Here is a 20,669-nt window from a genome sequence, read left to right on the forward strand (position 1 = left end):
TTATTGAGTTCTATTCATCTAAAATCAAACAAAAATACATTTAAAAACATTTATATAAAATACACACACACATTTTTAACCAACAACATCATACTCCCATATAAACAGTAATAAGCCGTACAATTTGTCTATCTCCATTGCAGATCAATTTGAGTGTGAAATCGTGCCTCCTGCCTCAATTGGCGAAATCCCCGAGAAACTATTAACCACATCGGGTATTTATCTGCCAGGTAAGTTTCAATCAACACAATATCCGCTCCAATAAATTCGAGGATTTTATTTACCTGCTTTGCATTTAGCAACAAGCCTTTCCGATCGCTCTGACTATTTTGCATATTTCTCATTAACACTCCACCCGTACTCGCCCATGAATATTGGTTTTTTAAATATTCTAAATTCTACTTTCGCTATAAACTTCCCGCTACTATCGTTCCACTAAACTACTAAACCAAATTTGTTATCAATTTGTTTGCCATTTACGTGCGCGCCGGCGCACACGCTTACACCCGCTGCGCCACGCAAGCGCAAATTGATTTGCATTTCATTTGAACACACCCAACCGCCAGCTACGCATACGCTAAATTGTTTATGCTTGCCACAACATGTTAATCGCCGCAATAGTTGCCACAGTGGCCGCTGCTGTTGATAGTGATCATGTGATGATCATCAGATCACATCACGTCATCTGCCGAGGCAGCGCAGTACTGTCATAACACAAATTCATGAATTTATATGCAGTGGAAGTGAAATTCTTAAACACCTCGGCGACTTTGCCAAATGACGTTAAAGACACTCACTGCTTTTAATCCAACTTTTTCTAAAGCAATTAAGCCCACAGATATATATGTGTGTGTGTTTACAGTAGGCGCTGCTGCCTCATCTGCACATTTTAACACATTAACATTTAATTGACCACCCAATGCGCAAGAAATTGCCTGATCGCAAAGTGGCATGGCTTACAGGTGCCAGGTGCACCGCTTTATGAGTGTGTGTATATACATAACTTGGGCATTTAGAGTAGTAATCATAAGATTGTTGTTGCTGCTGCTGTTATTAGCACACCCATATGAGTTGTTGTGCGGTTGTTTGTCTAGTTGGCGGCTTGCGGTTATTTGGCTGGGTGGTTGATTGTCGAGCCGCCCGTCTGAGTGAACGGCGTGGTAGCATGCTGTCTGTCCGCAATAATTGTGTCAAGTTCATTTGCAGCGTAAATGAAATAAATTTAATTGACAAGCAAATTACTTGATGGTCGCAGTTTTGTGTTTTTTCTCAGAGAATTTATTCGCATCTCCATGGGTCTACTCGTATTTAAACTTCTCACTTTTAATAACAAGTGCACTTATTTATAAATCTATGCAGTCTAGCGACCATTTTAAAGTGCAATCAGTGTATAATATTGTTTCATGAAATATGAGCAAAGTGGGAGAAAATGTTTATAAAACTGGATAATGAATAGTAGTTTGAAAAACTGTTTAAAAATCTGTTTGTATTTGTAATTAAATTTTGTTGTATCTTGCAATACTTTTGCGAAATCATAAACTGCTACTCTTGCTGTCCGATCTTTTGCACCGAGCGCGATGTTCTTTTATTATGAAAATTGAAGTTAGCAGAGATAAGGATAACCACCATCAATCCAGGAAAACCTGAAGTATATACCTACATCAGTAGACATTAATTTCGCAGTTAGTAGCGCCATTTTAGAGTGACACAACCACACAAGTTCAGTACTCTAACGCTTTCGGATAACTGAATATCAAATTTAACTCAAAATCATAGATTGAAAGCAGTACAACCAAAGTGTTTCGAACTTGCAAGACAACTTGTAACCGAACTTAGGCTAAACATGCGACCATGGAAGATAGGTGTGCCGAAAAGCAGAAAGGGAAGGAATTTGGTCCGAAACAGAGAGCCGACTACTCGGTCAGTTGCATTCCAAGCTACCAGGGATGGTGTTCAAGCGTCAATCTCAAAGATATTGTCTTGTTATGATGGAAAATATGCGAAGCCATATTCACATTCAGTGGATAGTGTACAAGTGAAAGCTAAAGTACGACCTGAGGTTGCTTATCAATCCCTTTCTTCTTCCAATCCTGACTTACTTTTGACAATCAATATTGCAATATGTTTAGTACAATACAATAGACCAAAACCCTTATCGTCATCTTCTTCCGACTTCTACTCCTTATTTTTGGCTTCTTTCATCTTTATTACAGAATATTTCTTCTGAAAAACCTATTGAGAAACGGCAAGCCTCTTCTATAGCCCATAACCAAGATAGAGTGGAATTTCGAACCTATTAGAAATACAAACATAGAATTTAAATGCAAAGAGGCACGTTAGACGACAGGAAACATACATATTCTATATCACAACTGGATTAACTTGGCTCCAGATAATGATTTTAATATAACTTGGTATTCGACATATTTTCTCATAGTGAAAACTTGAGTTACAAACAGCCACTTTTTTAGAAGTGATATTAAATATTATGATTCTTCATGGAATATTTTATTCATATTGACTTAGTAGAGAATTTATAGTTTAGTTGCGAATATAATTCCCGGTCCATAATATATTTGAAGTGATCAAAATCAAAGGAAAAATGGTCCAATTTAAGGCTTCGGGGCTTTTTATTGAACACAAATATATGACAAAACTCACCGAGGTTATAGTTGTTGTTATTGTTATTCTTAAGGACTAACATAGTCTCGAAATAATCAAAAATATAATAAGAGTCCCATCTTGCCTGGATGAAATCTTCATCCATTTTTGTTACATAGATCCGACTATCGATGAAGTAAACCAACCCGTTTATAGTCAATCATCTGCGATTTACTTTACTGAAGCTCCATTTAATTTTATCTCGACAAATTTCATGCAATATTACTATTATTTAATGAATGTTTTTTACTTCTAAATTCATTTTATTATCTCTCTTTAGGCACCACCGATCTAAACGGCCATCCGATTGTCACTGTCGATGCGGAATGCGTGTTGGCAGCCGGTCTAAATTGCTACGAAATTGCAACGGTGCTACTCTACTACAGTACGATACCTGAGAGGTGAGTAAATAACAACGCACACCTACAATTCCCGATTAAATGAGTCGAAATGCTAAATGTTTGTCATTACCAAGAGTTATTTGAAAGCAAAGAGACACCACTACGCAGGGGTAAGAAAATCGATGCCAGGAAAATCGATTGCAATTAATGTGAAGCAAAATGTCAGTAAATGGAAAGTAAAATTTGTGCAAATCCGTAGGCATTACAACACAAACAAAAAAATATTAATATTCGGAAAATTGAGGAAAAACTTTTGCAAAGGTGCAATAAAGCTATTGGAATGATGTGTTGGCTGACAAAATCTGCGCATGCGCACGCAAAATGCATGTTCACAGCTGCGTGGCGCCAATAATTTTGTCGAACAACAATAAGAAAACTTAAAACGAGTAGCAACAATACTTGAATCGAAAATGGGAAAATAATTAAAGAAATTATTGGCAAAACTCTTAGCACTACATAAAGAGCAAAATTATTGGCTACCGCAGTTTGCAATTACAATTTCGACGAAATGCGCGACGAGGAAGTCAAGCGAACGCATTTTACTAACCAAACAAGCAGTGTTGCATGCCACAAACTATGCTTTTTATAACGCTAGGTTAGGTCTAAATAGGCGCAGATGCATGTATATATGTGTGTGTATGTGTGCGCACTTATTGCGAAATTTGTGCGCCTTTGGGAAAAATTCAAATCAAATGAAATCAACACGCGTTCAAGCGCAGATCGCTGATTGGATACGCACGCCACATTGCACGCTGCCGCCACAAAGTTCCACAACAACAAAGTAGACACACACACATACGCGCGCACAAGTGAGGCTAGTTAGGTTGCTGCAGCTTTCTTTCCGCTTATCAGCAACGCCGCATCATGCTGTAGCGTTCCCTTGGCCGTTGCCGCCAGCGCATTTGTGTCCAGCCACCCGGCCATGCGACCGCATTCAGCAATTCGGATCGTTTGCGCACTTTGACTGTTTGTAATTTCACACTCACGTGTGTGTATTTAGTGTGGCCGCGAAATTTACAATACCGTGCAATATTTTCCGATTTCAATTGCTTTGTTTGTTCGCCTGCTGTATGTAAGCTCCAAAGCTTGTGGCATGCAGCATGTGGCAAGTATGCATGTTGTTTATTTTATGTGTGTGGCAAAGTTAATTTTATGACTGCATTTTTTGACGTCAACAACAACGTCTCTCTATTGACAACGATCGCTGTGCTGCTAAGCTGCCGCGCTGCTTGCTACGCTGATGGTCACACGCTTTGACAACGTTCACGCACAGTTGTTTAAATATTGACGCACATGCGCAGGCCCAAATTTGCATTTCCAATAGACGCATATTGGCGTGCCAACAAAATGTACTCCTATGCAACATATATGTTTGTATGTGTCTTCTATGTTAGTGGGAGGGGCTGCGGTACTTCGTGCGGTGGTTACTGTAGCTATTGGCCGACAGTTATTTGAGAGGACTTCTTAATGTCAAGCGTTTATTTACTCAGACTACTACTGCCGGACATAGACTTGGTGTAGCGAAATTCATGACATACCCGAAGAATTGGTACAGTGAGCGGTTTTGAGAGAAAAATAATTAAATTGGTAAACTTTTTTATAAATTTTCCCTATAAAACCCTTTCTTAAACAATCTGTTCATCAGTGCTGATTCATTTGTAGGTATGTATATATTTACTGTCAATGTGTCATTATATGAAACTCAGAATCATCGGTCTGATTCTCAAGTAGTTTTAGATCCAAATAATTGTCAGTAAGTGACTCATATTTTTTGAGTCTTATCATCAGAGAGAGCTGATGCAATCTTTCTAAACTTTAGCCTACTCTATAAATTTTCGCTATATTTCATAATATTTGATTCTACAACATAACGTAACACAGCGTAACATAGAATAATAATGAATAACATAGCATAACATAACATAGCATTACATAACACAACACGACATGACATAACATAGCATAGCATGACATTTCACAATATAACATAGCTTAACATAACATAACTTTACATAACATAACATAACATACCTTAACATAACAGTACATAACACAACACGAAATGACATAACATAACATATTATTGCACAACAAACCATAACATTACATAACATAGTATAGTATTACATTTCACAATATAACCTCGCTAAACATAACATATCACAGCACATCACAACATAATATAATACAAAATTAACCACAATGAAGCCCAAGAGAAAGCACTACAATATCTAAGCGTGCATTACATAATATAAAAATATCAATTTAGGCCATAAATCGCAGGACAGCATAGGTTATGTTAATAGCTTAAACTAAATAAACCACTATATATTGGGGGAATATTTTGAAGCCCTCACAAATCTGCTTAAATAACTAGATTAGGTTAAAAGGCCAATACTGTTGCAATTGCCAACAGAGATCTCACTTGAACAGCCTAGAACGCTGGGCCATTATGGCACCTCAAACTCCTAAACTATGATCATATGGCTGCGCTGGCTCAGAAATACAATGTTCTTAACAGTTAGAAATGTTGTCGAAACCCTCAAAAATTGTACCGCAATGCACCACTGTGCCACAAACGATACTACTTGATGTGCCCATTTCCCACTTTGTATACAGCAATATTTGTAAACCCCCTCCTTACCTCTCAAGCCTACTCACAAACGACTACTTGTTGTCACTTTAAGTTCTAAATGTTGACAAGAAGTTGCCAATTATTATTTGCATTTGGTTGCAACGACATGAGGCCGCAGTTGTTGCAGATGCTAATAGATGCATTCGATGTCAAACAGAGATGATTGAGTGGAGGCAACTGTGCGAGTGTCAAGACAAATATAACGGTACACAAGTGTCTAATGCTAACTAATTGCAACTAACTTATGTTGCACATTAGTATTTCACGCAGCGCACAGAATACACACAAACACACACATGCACACATACATATACACATCTAACTGCAAATATTTTTGGAAATCGTTGAATAAGTTTCTACAAAACGCTTTTCGCTGACCCGCACAAGCCGCGGTCAATAAATCATATGCTCACAAACAGTCCCCAAAAATATTTTCACTCCAAAAGAGCAGCAAAATAAACCGACTTAGAAACGTTTCGAGTAATAAAAATTCAATTTGTCGTGAGAAAATCTTGAAAATGTAGAACTATCCCCGGGACACACATGAAGCGTCATTCGGCAGTGTGTTAGCCGGACAAGCAATTGGCAGCCGATCAGCAGCACCTACAAATATCGCTCGTCATGCTGTTAGCCTGCCACACTGGCACAGTTTCAAGCCAAATGTGTGGCGGATGCAGGTCAGCGCGCTTTTTCCTAGGCAGACAGCTACAAGCACAGCTTCTTTTTTCTACTTCCCTTTGGCAGCACTTCTCGGCAATCAATGTGGTTTGCATATAAAAGGTGACTTAAGAACCGCGAAAAGAGAGCACAGCAAAAAAGGAGCAGCAACTACGATCGTCATCATTCATGGCCCGCACTGCCCTATGCCACAGATATGTGCGCTCGCAGCATACCTGCATAAAACCATTAAATTAACGTGTCACGAAACTGTCAAAAAAAAACGCATTCTTATTCAGTCTGAAGTCGGACAGTCAGACCAGCGGCGACGGCAGCAGCAGCGCTACAACGGACAACGTGTCCGCCTTGGCCTATTCGTTCTGTCCGCTCCGTCCGTGCTGGTGCTGCCTGCCTGACTGACTGTCCAACTGCATTTAAATTAAGTTTGAAAGAACAAAGTTAAAAGCCGCCAACACCAACCTACAGCCCCAACCCTCAACACCCCGCACCGCATACACAATACAGAATGGTTGGTAAGAGCGCAAGCCCAACGGCTGGCGAATATTACTGAATGACGTGCCAGACCTGACTTAGAATGCGCCATGCCATTTCTGATCTGCTTCAACCGAGGCATACCATATTATATATATGCTAACTTAAACATACAGACAGCGGGTGAAGTGTGCATAAAGTCCCTATAATTTTGATAACTGATGGTTGATCCTGTCGTTCAAATTAAAATGGCCTGAAGTGAAATTTGTACGAATGTTGTAGCAACAATAGTGCAGCGTTAAAAATTCTTTGGAATGAAGGCAAAAAAAGTTCTGTGGCATAACAGCTCTCTTCGTCGTCTAGTTCTAACTCCTCCCCTTATACAATATTTTAAAAATTTACATAAATTAATATTAGAGGAATATTTAAAATAAATTTTTACTAAAGATCATGTATTTGTTTAACGAACTATTAATTTATTCTGATCTATTTTGACTCCTTGTTTTATCTTTATTTGATAAAATTAACAAATTAATAACAATAATTAACTAGTCGAAAATTCCATTTTATTTAGAAAAATCCTAAGGTTCGTAAACTTAAATTCAAATTGTTTGAGTTAGTGCCAAATACACCAGGCATCATCAAACAATCTCTTTAATACATATATAAATATTTCTAAAGTATTGAAGATCTTCTAGAGTCCCATTGACTAAATGAGAATTTAAGAAAAATTAAAATGTGGCTGACTATTCCTGAAATGTTTGGAAAAGATGCAATGATTAAGACAATTTGGATTTAGAAGAAGCTAGGCAAATACATTTTCGCTGCATATCTGCCTTTCTAGAAAAACCAAAGTCAGGCGAGACGAATATACAATATATTGTATATAGTTGACGATTCTTAAAATAACAAAAATAAAATTTAACACCAAAGCTATAATACCCTTCACAGGTGCATTTCATTTCATTAAAATATCGTTATTTTAATTTGTATCAATCAGTTTGTTCAAGTTTGTGTCAGCTGATCGTCTCGCTGATCATTTATAATTATAGAGTCTTCAAAGTTTAATTCGGTGCGTTACAAACTTCGCGGTTTTAGAAGTGAATTTTTCTAACCTCAAATAAAGATGTTTTGTTGAAGTATGAAGTAATTATTCTTTGACTATAAACATATATCTTTAAATATTTAAGCTGATTTCACCGATAAATTGGCCCCAAGAAACTAGCTTTAATACAAACATCAAAAAACAACGAAAATTTTAGATTTTTATTTTTATAAAAAAATATATACGAATTCTTCATGCAGCGCACTAAATATTTTAATATAACAAAAGTGGGGCGTTGATTGGCATTTACTGAATAACGATATCATTATCCCCGACGTCATCTTTCAACATTATCGCCAACATAATCCCCATATCATTGTCAACATCAACTTAGCCATTAGCCACGGTTGTCATGTAATTCAAGCGGCACAAGAATTCTCAAGCTGCTAACACCACAGTCAAGTCCTTTATCAAGCGATGGCAGGCAAGTTCCCGAAACCCAACGGGTCGGGCCGACAACACGGCTGAATGGTTTCTTAGTAGGAATTATGGCATATAGAATTTTAAAGTAAATTTGCATGCCACTTCCACAGAATATGTACCTGTAGGTGCCTATAAATAGGTGTATACATGTGTGCAAGCACATGTATTGCTCCCGAAAGCTGTGGCGGCGGCGTGACTATCGCGATTGTGCTAAATGCTTCAATAATTTCGCAAGTTACTGCAGACGAATACTCTTTATGGATATGGATGTATGTACGTTCACGTCTGTTAAGATATTAGTTTCTAGAATATCAGCCTAAGGCTACGATTCCTCGGATTTTGCTGCTCTTTAACTATTTTTAAACCTTTCAGCGGTGCATGAAGGGAAATTAAATTATCGCAGCTCACATCTTGACCTCATTTACAAAGACGTCAATGCTGGTTGGTAGTTATTATACCCAAGCATGTTATATGGTACTAGGGTATTGTGAAAGTGTGCTTTTAATGGTTATTTGTGAAATCATAAAGGAAGCGATGTATATACTTGTAGAAATGTTGTAGACATCCTGGGACATGATAAGATCTTGAAGCATAAAGAACGAATTTTGGTGCTTAGTAACTGAAGATAGACTTAAGAAACCTTTGGTTCCAGTGCCATTCTTCACGTCTGTACATCCAATTCTTTAATAATTGTTATCAGTTGTCTAGTAGTAGTCAGCTCAATTAAATCCTGGAAGTATCAATTCTTTGATTTTTTGATTTCTATTCTCAATTCATCAAAATAAAAAAAAGCAAGAAAAAACGTTTACTTCGGTTGCGCCGTACCCTTCACAAATACAAAGGCCCCTTACAAGAACTTGATTCCGAACGTTCAATTTGTATGGCAGCTATATGATATAGTGATCTGATCTGACCAATTTCTGTGGAGAATAATTTGTTGCCTTAAGCAATAACTCGTGCCTAATTTCGTGAAGATACCTCGTCAAATAAAAAAATTTTCAATGCAAGCACTTTACTACGATTGTTCAGTTAATATGGCAGCTATATGCTATAGTCATCCGATCTTCACAATTTCTTCGAAGATTAGATTAATGCTTTAAATAATAATACATGCCATATTTCGTGAAGATACCTCGTCAAATGAAAGAGTTTTCCATACAAACACTTGATTCCGATTGTTCAGTTTGTATGGCAGCTATATGCTATAGTAGTCCGATATCGGCCGTTCCGACAAATGAGCAGCTTCTTTGTTAGAAAAGGACAGGTGCAAAATTTCAGATCGATAGCATAAAAACTGAGGGACTAGTTTGTATATATACAGACAGACGAACAGACAGACAGACGGACATGGCTAAATCAACTCAGCTCATCATGCTGATCATTTATGTATATATTTTATAGGGTCTCCGACGTTTCCTTCTGGGTGTTACAAACTTCGTGGCAAACTTAATATACCCTGTTCAGGGTATAATTATCTTTGTGAACATATGTGACATCTTCCACTTTTTTGTAACTGTAAAAAAAATAAATATCAGCGATCTTAACCAAATTTGGTCGACATTTTATCATATATATGTACGTACGTGTAGTTCTTAGTGAAAGACGACTGGATCGAGTTTGATGGTTTCCGGTTTTAAACTTGTCTCCTATCCAAATAGAAGAATGCACAAAATATTCGAATAAAGTTTGATGTAAAGTACGCCGGGTCAGCTTGTTTGGAATTAAAATGTGCTTGGAAAAAACTTTTAGCTGAAATTCGGTTACCTGACATAATTTCCAATAATATAAAATTTGATGTTGCTATTTTGGCTTATATTACAATATATATGGTAAGAGAACAGTGTTCCGCGCTAATTAGCAAATAACCGGGTTCTTCTACCATATAACGGTAATTTTCCAAAACTCAAAAAACTAGATTTTCAGAATGAGAAATCGAAATAAAAATGCTCTTAAAGACACATAAAAATCCGCTTCATTAGAATTCAGCCGCACCTTACATACAAATTTAAATTTTACCATTCTTTTACCCGGACAAAGATGGTTTTATTGCTCTGCAAAGATGTTGACATTGATTAAGTGCTTAGATGTAGCGCATTGACTTGTTCAATGAGCCGAACGAATGTGTTAAAGTGAAACCCTTTTAAGAGCCCTTCTATGCGCCGTTAAATAAAAATTAAGATAGTAATAAAGCGCTTAAATTCTTGCAGCTTATAGTCTATCTAAATATCTAAACATGTATGCGCTTAAATCACAAGAAAATCTCTAGTGTTATGCCAACAAAAACATATAAAAAAAATTTAAAAATCTATAAAATTATCTTCATTAAAAAGAACAAATTTGATAGCCTACGGCTTTTTATTCAGCAACATTTAGTTGGCCGGTCGACAGCACATAGCTCCACCCAAAGCTAATACCTTTTAATTGCCAATCAGTACACATTAGTTCTCAGTGAGCAGCTGTTAACTGTTATAGAGGTGACGCCACAAGCGTAGCATCGCCAACATTGACGCCAACACCTTGGACGCAACAAGAATTTCACAAGCCAGCACTTGACTTGCGCACCAAACGTTAGACGTTAGAGTATGGCGTGAGTGCGCAAGCGCTCAAGTCGCTTCATAGAAGATAGATAAAATATTTTACAACTCTTTTGATCAGGCGTCTGGCTCCCTGCATTTTTATACTCCCTTAAAAACTGTAAACAGCTTGTTAAGAAGCTGTTACACAACTAAGTAAGTGCGGTTTTAAGACTCTTTGCTACATTAAACAGCAAAAGGCTTGCGACTTCCTCACAACTGAGGGTTCTTTATGGTGGGTAATATAATATGTTAGAAGCGGGAAGCTGCTCCCACCATTATTTGCTGCAACAACTTTCAATTAAAAATTTTAGTATCGTCAAGTATCAGTTATTAACAGTCACTCCGAGGCACTTATATAGATATGTTCTATTTAATTCCATCTAAAGTTCTTTCTTTTTGCTTTTATTTTGTGCTTGTCTCCCACTGGTGAAAAGTGAAATTTTATTGGTCTTAAAATGTCTGTGTCTAATTAAGCACAGCTCTGCCACTTTGTCTTTCATACTGGTGATACTCCACACTGCGCTATAAAATGCTTAACGATCATTACGGTGTCTACATACAATTTTTAGGAATGATTACAATCTTTTTGGTGTGACTTTTCAGAATTATATTTTGTTCTTGCCTTTTCTTTTTGTTTGCCCCTTTGGTTTGCTTTCGATCTTTATGGTATGATTTCAGCGTTATCGAATTCGAGCAAGAATTCTCTTAGCTGAATGGGCACTGAATGTAATTAAATGTTGGAAAAAGTGTTTTTTGATTTTGTTGAATTTTTTCAAGTTTTAATCAAAGTCAATATTAGCTTTCAGAAATTTTCTGTTATTTTGAAAATCACCCTTAAATAAGAGTGTGATTTATAAAAATAAATTATTAAAGTTTTTTGACTTTTTACTCAGGTAATCTATTACAATACCTTTCAGAAATTTCATTTGTTGGCTAGAAAGCATACGAGTATAAACCCTAACCTTCAGCTCCACAGTCTGCCCTTTGGTTTCAGCCCTTATTTAGCTAATGAAAATTATAGCTGAATAAATCGAAGAGTAACTCCAAACTTTTTTGTATGCAGCACTATATTCAGCTACTATTAACTTAAGCTGAATACCGAATTTAAACTGGCACTTGGATAAGAGAGCGACTTTTCATTCAATAACCTCACCGATTATGATGTTCAGAACGTCTTTCCTGTATATAATAGAAAGGTATATCAGCGCCTCAACAGTTACAGGCCATATAACTTTAGTTTGCTCAGTCACACGACAGACCTCTTTCAGATCATAAGACTTCCGGTCCATCAAAAATGTAAAGAACAAGAAAATGATTGTCTGTCAACAAATATTCTCAATGCATTTATTACCACTCAAGACGCAAGTACATTCTTAAAGAATGACTAAATACATAATTTTTCAACTACTTTTTATGTTACTATTGCTGTTTGTGCGCCAAATCCACTATCTCCTAAATTATGAAGTCTTAGCGATTCATGTTAATGGGTGCGCTTGTCTGAGATCTTTATTTCGAAATTCCAATAACTTTACAAAAACCGTTTAAACACGTATTATTGCGCACACGATTACACACACACACACTCTCGTATTTACAAATGCACATAACACAGATTCCCCTGCAAATCTGTTTGGGCAAATATATGCAACGAGTAGCCGGCAGGCAAATTATGACAAATACACGCGACATTAACCCAAATTACTACAACAGCATGCACGTACACACACACACGTACATACATTTGTAGCGCTTATTAAATGTGTGACCCCAAGCTGCGCGAACAGCGATCTTCGCAACAAGCGACAATAATTCACACAGCACTCATCCAAATAACAAAAATTAATAACGCGAAGTCAGTAAGGTGGGGCTGAATTCGAGCGCTGCCGAGCTTTATGTTCTGAGACCTTCATCTAGAATTATATACCTTGACATCACTAGACAATCACTTGTGGAGTATACACACGCTTTTAAGTTAGCCATATCGGACCAAAATAGAACATTAAAATTAGATAAAACGTATTTTCACTCAGGAATATGACAAAAGAGTCATGAGAGTTTACCACTTGTAGCACTTAAGTTAAAACAAAAACATGGACCACACTAAAAAGTTTAACATGAAATATGTATATACAGACTCACAGCGACACCCACACGTCCTTGGAAAACAGCAAAATACTTTTGAATGCCAATAAATAAGGTAGACTAGAGCAGTTTCATGGATAAAACAACTTGGCTTAGACATAGTACTCAAATAGTGTGTTTCTTGGGTCTGAAGATCTGTATTTAAGTCAATGTGCCCTGGGTCACTAAGGAATAAATAAATTTTTCTCTAAAATAGATCTCTTTTTAGGATCAGCTACAAGCAATTAAGAGATGAAATAAAAATTTTATAATACTCAAGACGCACACCACAATTATGGTAAAAAACCTGGCTAAAAACTAAGATATACTAATATCTGTAGTCAACGCCAACTTTATATGCATTAATTGGTTTCTCAAGATTTCTAAGCTCATTTGAATGGATTCAGCAGCGTTCACAAAAACCAAAATCACAAAACCACTGCATAACAACAAGAACAACTTACAAAAACTAAAACTCCAACAAAACTCAAAGTGCTAAGTCACTCAGCCAATGACAGCAAATTACACGAAACTCTACTATTACAACAACAACAAATGCGAAACCCATCACATCGGTGAGAGACAACAAGAAATGCGTAGGTTTATCTGAAGAAGCGCTGCGCCACATGCACCTTCAAATCGTATGCCCCCCGTGTGTGCGTGTGTGTGTTTGGCTGTAGAGTCGCGAATGTCGTTGACTATATTGTTGCCAACATTGACAGACAAAGTAGTCGCTGATAATACTGACCACATGCGGCGTCATTTCAATTAAATGGCGAACGTGTTGTAAGCTGCGACAAGCGGCTTACCTCGCACCTTCGGCGTTCGGCTTGGCATTGCCTCGGGTTATTCTACATCTAGAATTTATTTTCATGCATTTATTTATCGTTGCTGTTTGTGCCACAAATGAGCGATAATAAATAAATGATTGTGTTCGATTGCTATAACAGCAACAATATTCAGACGATCACCGGTGTGGAATTGAGTAAATGGTGAATGCAATTTTGGTTGACAAGAAAAAAATTAAATAATAAAGATATTTTTTGTGTCAGGGTTCAGTTTGTAAATTATGCGAGCTGGCTACGAATGCGTAAATACTTTTGAGTTCTTCTAAAATAAATGTGCCATGTAGGGACGGTACCACCATATGGCAATAGTTTGACTTCCACTTACTAAGGTCATCATAAAGGCCCGCCGTTTATCAAAATAGTCTACTTTATGGAGCGTATCCAGATGCTTACAAGCTTTATAACTGTCAACTCGGCGGCTTCTTCGAGATTTATGTTGGGAAATAAACCCTAACCAGAAGGTTACACTTGTTCCTTGACATTAAATCTATCATTAAGGCTTTGACAGTGATAGGGAGAGCCAACCGTATGTTTCGGATAAGTGCAAATGTCATATGCCAGGCTTAATTGCAATACGAAGACCGTAATTAATAAGATTCGGTCGGTTTTACGGTCTAATGCTATAGTGATCAGAAGAGCAGCTTATTTGAGAGAACAAAACGTGTGCTAGATTTGACATTTATATCTCAAAAACTGGGGGACTAGTTCGAGTATATTATAGAAAGACAGATTGACATGGCTAAATCAACTCAACTCGTCATGCTGATCTTATATATGTATGAGTATATATTTTTTATAGATTATCTCAAGTTTCCCTCTGGGCGTTACAAACCTAGTGCAAACTTAATGACCTTACTCAGAATATAAAAATTAGCTCACGGTCAATGTGTTACAACTTGAACACGTTATTCAAATTAAAGTTTCCAGAAGAATCTCCAGTTCAGAATAATTACTTGATCATTCCTGAGTTACCGCGCTCGAATTATTTAACCAGTACACCAGAATTATTATTCGCCACGGTTCTTCTCTAACCTGAAGTATTAGCGCACCCACTTCTATTCAACGTGAAAATTTTCCTACAGGGTTATACCTTGCCATAGTATTCATAAATGCATTTGTCTGACTATTTACAAGTTTATCCACAGATCGGCTAATGATCGATCATTTATCTACAATAGTTCTCAGAGCTTAGAGCAAGATATCTACGCACTCATACACACGCACACGTAGATAATATCAGTTTGCTGCAGCTGGTAAAAATCTCGAGTACAAAACGTGTACATATGTCTCTCTAACGAGTTTCAATATGTATCTGCATCGCCTCCATGCAATTCATTCGCTTTTTTTCTGATCAGTCACGCATTTTTCTAAAATATTTGTTGTTTTCATTTTCAAATTCAATTTGCAGAACTTTAACTGTGAATGCTAATGACCGTACCACAACGCAGCAGCAGCAACAACCTTCAATGCAACAACAAATCCAACACAGCCACGAAGAGTCGCAAGCAGAACCAGCATTCATCAACCGTCCGTCGACACCGAAAATGGCCAGCGCAGCGACGTTGGCATCTGGCAACTCCACAAGTGTGTCAGTCACCTCAAATGTCCCAACAGCCACAGTCGCCGCTGCTAAATCACCCGCCCATGCGATTGCTGACAGCAGCAACGCCATCAATAGCAACGACAGTGGCAACAGTGGCAGCCACGGTGCTGCAACACCAACGTTCACCATTCTAATTGCCATCGAAAAGTCGGGCCAAATGTGCGTAATCGACTTAATTTGCCAAAGTCTGCGTCTACTGACAAGGCAAATTGCGTATTGCGAAATTCTTGCCGTTTGCCTCGAACACAACTTACTACTGGAACAACAACAACAATCACAACAGCAGCAGCTCTCAGCATTTGGCAATAATACGGCTGTCAGCAGTTGCGCTAATGGCGAGAATAACGAGAGTTGCATTAAGGTGAGTTGCACCCAAACACATTAACAAAACTGAAAACAGTTAAATAACAACTACAACAAAAAAAACAAAAAATTTCACTTTGGCCACATTACATAGGCTTGTAAGTGTCGGACCAAAATTTATGAACAATTTTTTGATTTTCCATATTTTTATGGGAATTTATTTGAGAGCCCCAAAATTTTTATTCAACTAAACTAAGATTTATGACATTCAGAAAACTTGTACCGCTATTACCAAACTGTACTTTTTCATAATTATTCTAAAGAAATTTATGAGGGATTTAGAATACTTAGAATGCTAAGAAAGAGCATCCTTGAAAAATGAAATGAGATTAGAAGTACAAACTTGCTTTGGAGAAAATTTGAAATAAGTCCAAAATAAAACTTTGAACAAATCTGCTCGATATTATTGAGAGATTAAAGGGAGAAAACCATGAAAAGCTTTCAAGCTCCAGCTGAAGCTTCTTAAGTAAATTCAAGCTTTACAGTTTTTTTTATCCATAAATAACGCACTTGTTGTCACCTCGTCCACCCAAGTCCGAACAAGTATGATCTTCGGAAAACTTAAGTTTGGTGGAAACTTGAATTTGATATGGTTAGCATCTGAAAGAGTAAATATATCTCTTATATGCTTTCAATACGATCCTAAGATTTTTAAAATGGCACCTTTTTTTAGGAATTTAATTCAACAAAACCGATCTTATATACTTTTGTTGTTAGTCCGAGTTATACACGTTGTACCTAGAACGCCAAAGAGGAGATTAAGGGCGAGAACCAAGACCTTTAGTGATACCGATTACCAATTTGCAGTCGGCACATTTCTCGGTTCTGCTTAGGATTCACTCAAAACCCACAACCCAATTCTAGACTTTCCTTTCACTTCAACTCTTAGTTGGATACGTTTTTTAGGAGTCAAATGATAACCTACAGTCTCTCAACCTTGTCAAAACAATACTTTCACTACATATAACAACAAACACTAACTTGCCGCCTCACAGCTGGTCTTACCAAATTTGTCAATCACATTTCTATATAATGCGATAAAGGGTTTTAAGTGCAAATGAACATTTTCGAAAATTGGCATTAAAACCGAAAATAGTTCCCAAAATAAATCAGTTGTGAACTGCTGAGCTTTGTGTGAACCTCCTTCAGAGACCAGGGCAAAGCAGCGACGAACAAACAGCTCACCACCCGGCGAAACTGTAGTTACATTTCAAATAAAATGAAGTAAATGTCTTGATGTCGATTCGCTAACAATTGAATGAGTAGCAATGAGTAGTAAATAACAAGGTATTGAAAGCACCACAATAACAAAGAAACAATTGTAGATAGAAACAATGTAGACTCCGGCTTGGACCCACAAAGTAGGAAGGAACTGTAGCTCATAGCAAGAAGAAAAAACGCTCGCGAACAAATGATCAACATCTGAGCACGCGGTTAACGCCCCGACATAACACCCAATTAACCCGATTTTTAACAAGAACTACCACAATAATAGCTACAAAAAGATTGGCAAAGAGTAAACACAAATACAAAGCGACACGAGCAAAGCGACAAACCGACAAACGGACAAACAGATGTGCAAATAGAGAATGAGTAGAGATATGTAGGCAAACGAAGTGAGGACGGAGCAAAACGACGGACCGACCCAATGATTGAATGTAAAAATTACAAAAAAAGCAACAACTATTAAAATCGTAACTAACAACGCACGTTTCTTGGATTTCCTCTTTCTCCCCCTTATGAACAGGAGCAGCAACAGCAAGCAGCAGCGACACAACAAAAACAACATTCGTTGAAATTCATTAGCGTCAATGAAGTCACGACAAGTGTTGCACCATCGCAAATACCGTACGGCAAATTGCAAGGTTTGCATCATCACGACGCACGGAAGTGGCGCGAATTCTTCGTCGCACTGGAACCCTTTCAACGGCAATGCGCCACGGCGGGCCAACGGCTAGTGGCCGTCATGAGTGACATAGGCTCCGCCGACCTACAGGGTTTACCCACACGTCGCCAATTGTATGCGCAACATCGCGCGCTGAGTCGCGCGCTTATGGATTCTGAATTACATAATTTGCGCAAGCGTGGCGCTTTACAGCTAGCGCGTTTGCAGGAGCTGGCCAAATTGTTTGCGCTGGTTGCAGCAACGACAACTGACGCTGGCGAAAATAGCCATAATCATAATGGCAACATTTATGGCAGCAGCTCTGGAGCCGGAGGTGCAGGCAACAACAATCGCCACAGCAGCAGCAACAAGCTATTGTCCACCATTTCATCCATCAGCCATCTCGGCTTTGGTGGCAGTTATAACTTTAGCATGACACATCAACAGCAGCAACAACAGACGTCACAAAATCGCCCCGCTGCGTTAAAGTACAGCTCAATGACGTCATGCGATGCCATCAGGCGACCAACAGTAGCGGCCAACGCGACGGCAGCTAATAATGCTGTTGCGGTAGATAACTGTAGTACAGCAGGCAACGCGAATGTTGCAATTAGACTGCACAAAGTGACATTACTATTCAATGAGGTCGATCGCGCAGCCAAGCGGCTGGAGCAGCTCACGGAGCAGCGTCGTGAGCGCTTGCGTGAATTGACGCGTCAGCGAGCGCTGGAGGATGAAATTAACGAGGTAAGTGTGACTGATAAAGTTCGTCTATTTGTTTTTGAGAGAAAGTGTTAGAGAAAAGTTTTTTCATTTTTTTCTTTCTGGGATGTAAGCCGAAAGCTATTTTGAACGATGATAATATAGGAGGATTTGAAAAACTTTTATTCTCAACATAAGTGGCTTTGGCTAATATCGTAAATTTCGCGAAACTTTCAAAGGACTCATTGAATATGAAAATTATTGGATCCCGTGAAAAACCGTGCATATTTAACTTTTTTATCCATATTAGAGAAGATTTTATATAATTTTATGAGAAGTGACTGCGTTCTACTTAATATTCAACATGTTTTGCGTATACTTTGGATTTCAGTTCTCGGTAGATTACTTATTGTAATATATAAATTGATTATATGTCGGGATCTACCCTAAAGTATATCAGTGTGACGAACTAAATCAATTTAGATATGTCCCTGAAATTTTGCACACATCCTTCTTGCTCAAATAAGCTACTTATTTGCCGATAACCACCAAATCGGAGCACTATAGGATATAGCTGTGCTACAAACTGACCGATAAAATTCAAATTCTTGTATGGAAACCTTTTCTATTAGACAAGGTATCCTCACAGAATTTCGCATAAAATATTTTCCATTGCAACGCTTTAATCTCCGAAAAAATTGTTTACATCGAACTACTACAAGTACATCATATATGGTAGCTACCCTACAAACTGCCGATCAAAATCAAAATAAACACCTTTTCATACCCTTTTATGGTATAAGATGTGCACCTGTGAAGGGTATATAGCTTCGATGCAGCCGAAGTTAGCGTTTTTACTTGTTTTTATATACAGACTATCCGTTATGAAATAAGAAATCGGTAACTTTGTAGAGTAAAAGCACAGTCTCTTGAAGATTAAGTCTAAGAAGAAACTATGCATTCAATTTTAGTTGCTATCTTTCATAGAAACGATTCAAATAAATATAATATGTCAGTCTCCCTGGTCGGACACCGTGAATAATATAAATTTTTAAGCTTTCTGCATTAAGATTATAGAAAGTAGTAGATAAGTGGGTGAATACTATCTTAGTTTTTTCTAAGAAGTAAGTGTTTTTAACTTAATCTTTGGCAGAGAACCAACTTCTCTCTTGATAACAACCTATGTTCGATATCAAATCGAAAGCTTACGAGATTCAAGAAATGCATGATTTTTGAACAGCATATTCTTTTCAGCTTGATCTTTGGATTTTAACTCGCTGAATTAAATGGTAATCATTCTAAATCGCATACAGCTTATCCTTTCCTAACTTAAGGCCAAAATTTGCTTTGGAGTTTATTGATAAAATTCTAAAAGCTGTACTTCAACGGGTTTTAGACCTCCCTTTCTTTTTGTCTCTTTTGAACAGTGTTTTCAATGGGAAATATCAGAGCATCAAGAAGATCTTTTTTTTACAATCGACTGCTTTGACAATTATTTTCATTTTTCGACGTTGAATGTTTAAATAGTCTTCAAAGCGCCCTCTGCGGTCAGTGATTCAAGCACCGCAATGTATTTGTATCAAATTGTTTTCTCGTCGATTTGTAATACCATTCTCTAGAATTATTGTTTTAAGCAAATGCGCTCTCTAACACAATCTTATTCAATTTACCGTAATTGAATACCGACGCATTCGTACAAAATATTATTCAGCAATCGAAAGATTGTCTAGTGCCAACAATGAGATTAGGTTAACAAGGGCTAAAACCAACAAATGAAATACCAACCGAAATATTATTTGCAGTTTAACATATTTAATAAATGATGTACACCAAAGCACCGAAGCATTGTAATAAAAATTAATGAAAATCCGGGGGGAAATTGTGTGACTAAAAGATATTGCACAAGCCTCTGTAATCTTCAAAACAAATATGACATAGTCTGTTGTAATGAGTGCTGTTGTTGTTGTTGTATATTTACACGTGAGCTGAGACACGCTCCTCTTTCTCACCACAGAATCGGCTTTGTCGCCTCTTTTCTTTTTGTCACTTGACACTCTTTGACTTTTCAACTCTTGCCCATTAGTGATTACCTGTGGACATAGCTAGTACTCATACACATACACACTTGCATGCCTACAAACAAACCAACAGCAATAAGCGATTGTGTATTTCGGTTTTGGTTCATCGTTGCAAAACG

General features: G+C 37.5%; 2 protein-coding genes across 6 annotated transcripts in view; one reads left to right on the forward strand and one right to left on the reverse strand.

Annotated features, from left to right (window-relative positions):
* LOC118682016 (serine protease snake-like) overlaps window positions 1-20,669 on the reverse strand; it is a 255,238-nt gene that overhangs the window by 190,487 nt on the left and 44,082 nt on the right. The gene's annotated exons all lie outside the window — the stretch shown is intronic.
* Window positions 1-20,669, forward strand: part of LOC118680212 (serine-rich adhesin for platelets-like) — a 169,316-nt gene that overhangs the window by 113,508 nt on the left and 35,139 nt on the right. For all 4 annotated transcript variants that reach the window (XM_070111094.1, XM_070111095.1, XM_070111092.1 and 1 more), the window contains 4 exons: window positions 144-230; window positions 2,942-3,062; window positions 15,328-15,883; window positions 17,633-18,517. In XM_070111094.1, the coding sequence (XP_069967195.1) occupies window positions 144-230; window positions 2,942-3,062; window positions 15,328-15,883; window positions 17,633-18,517 (1,649 nt within the window). The remainder of the gene's footprint in view (window positions 1-143; window positions 231-2,941; window positions 3,063-15,327; window positions 15,884-17,632; window positions 18,518-20,669) is intronic.

The sequence above is a fragment of the Bactrocera oleae genome, chromosome 6, assembly GCF_042242935.1.
Source record: "Bactrocera oleae isolate idBacOlea1 chromosome 6, idBacOlea1, whole genome shotgun sequence".
NCBI lineage: Eukaryota > Metazoa > Arthropoda > Insecta > Diptera > Tephritidae > Bactrocera > Bactrocera oleae.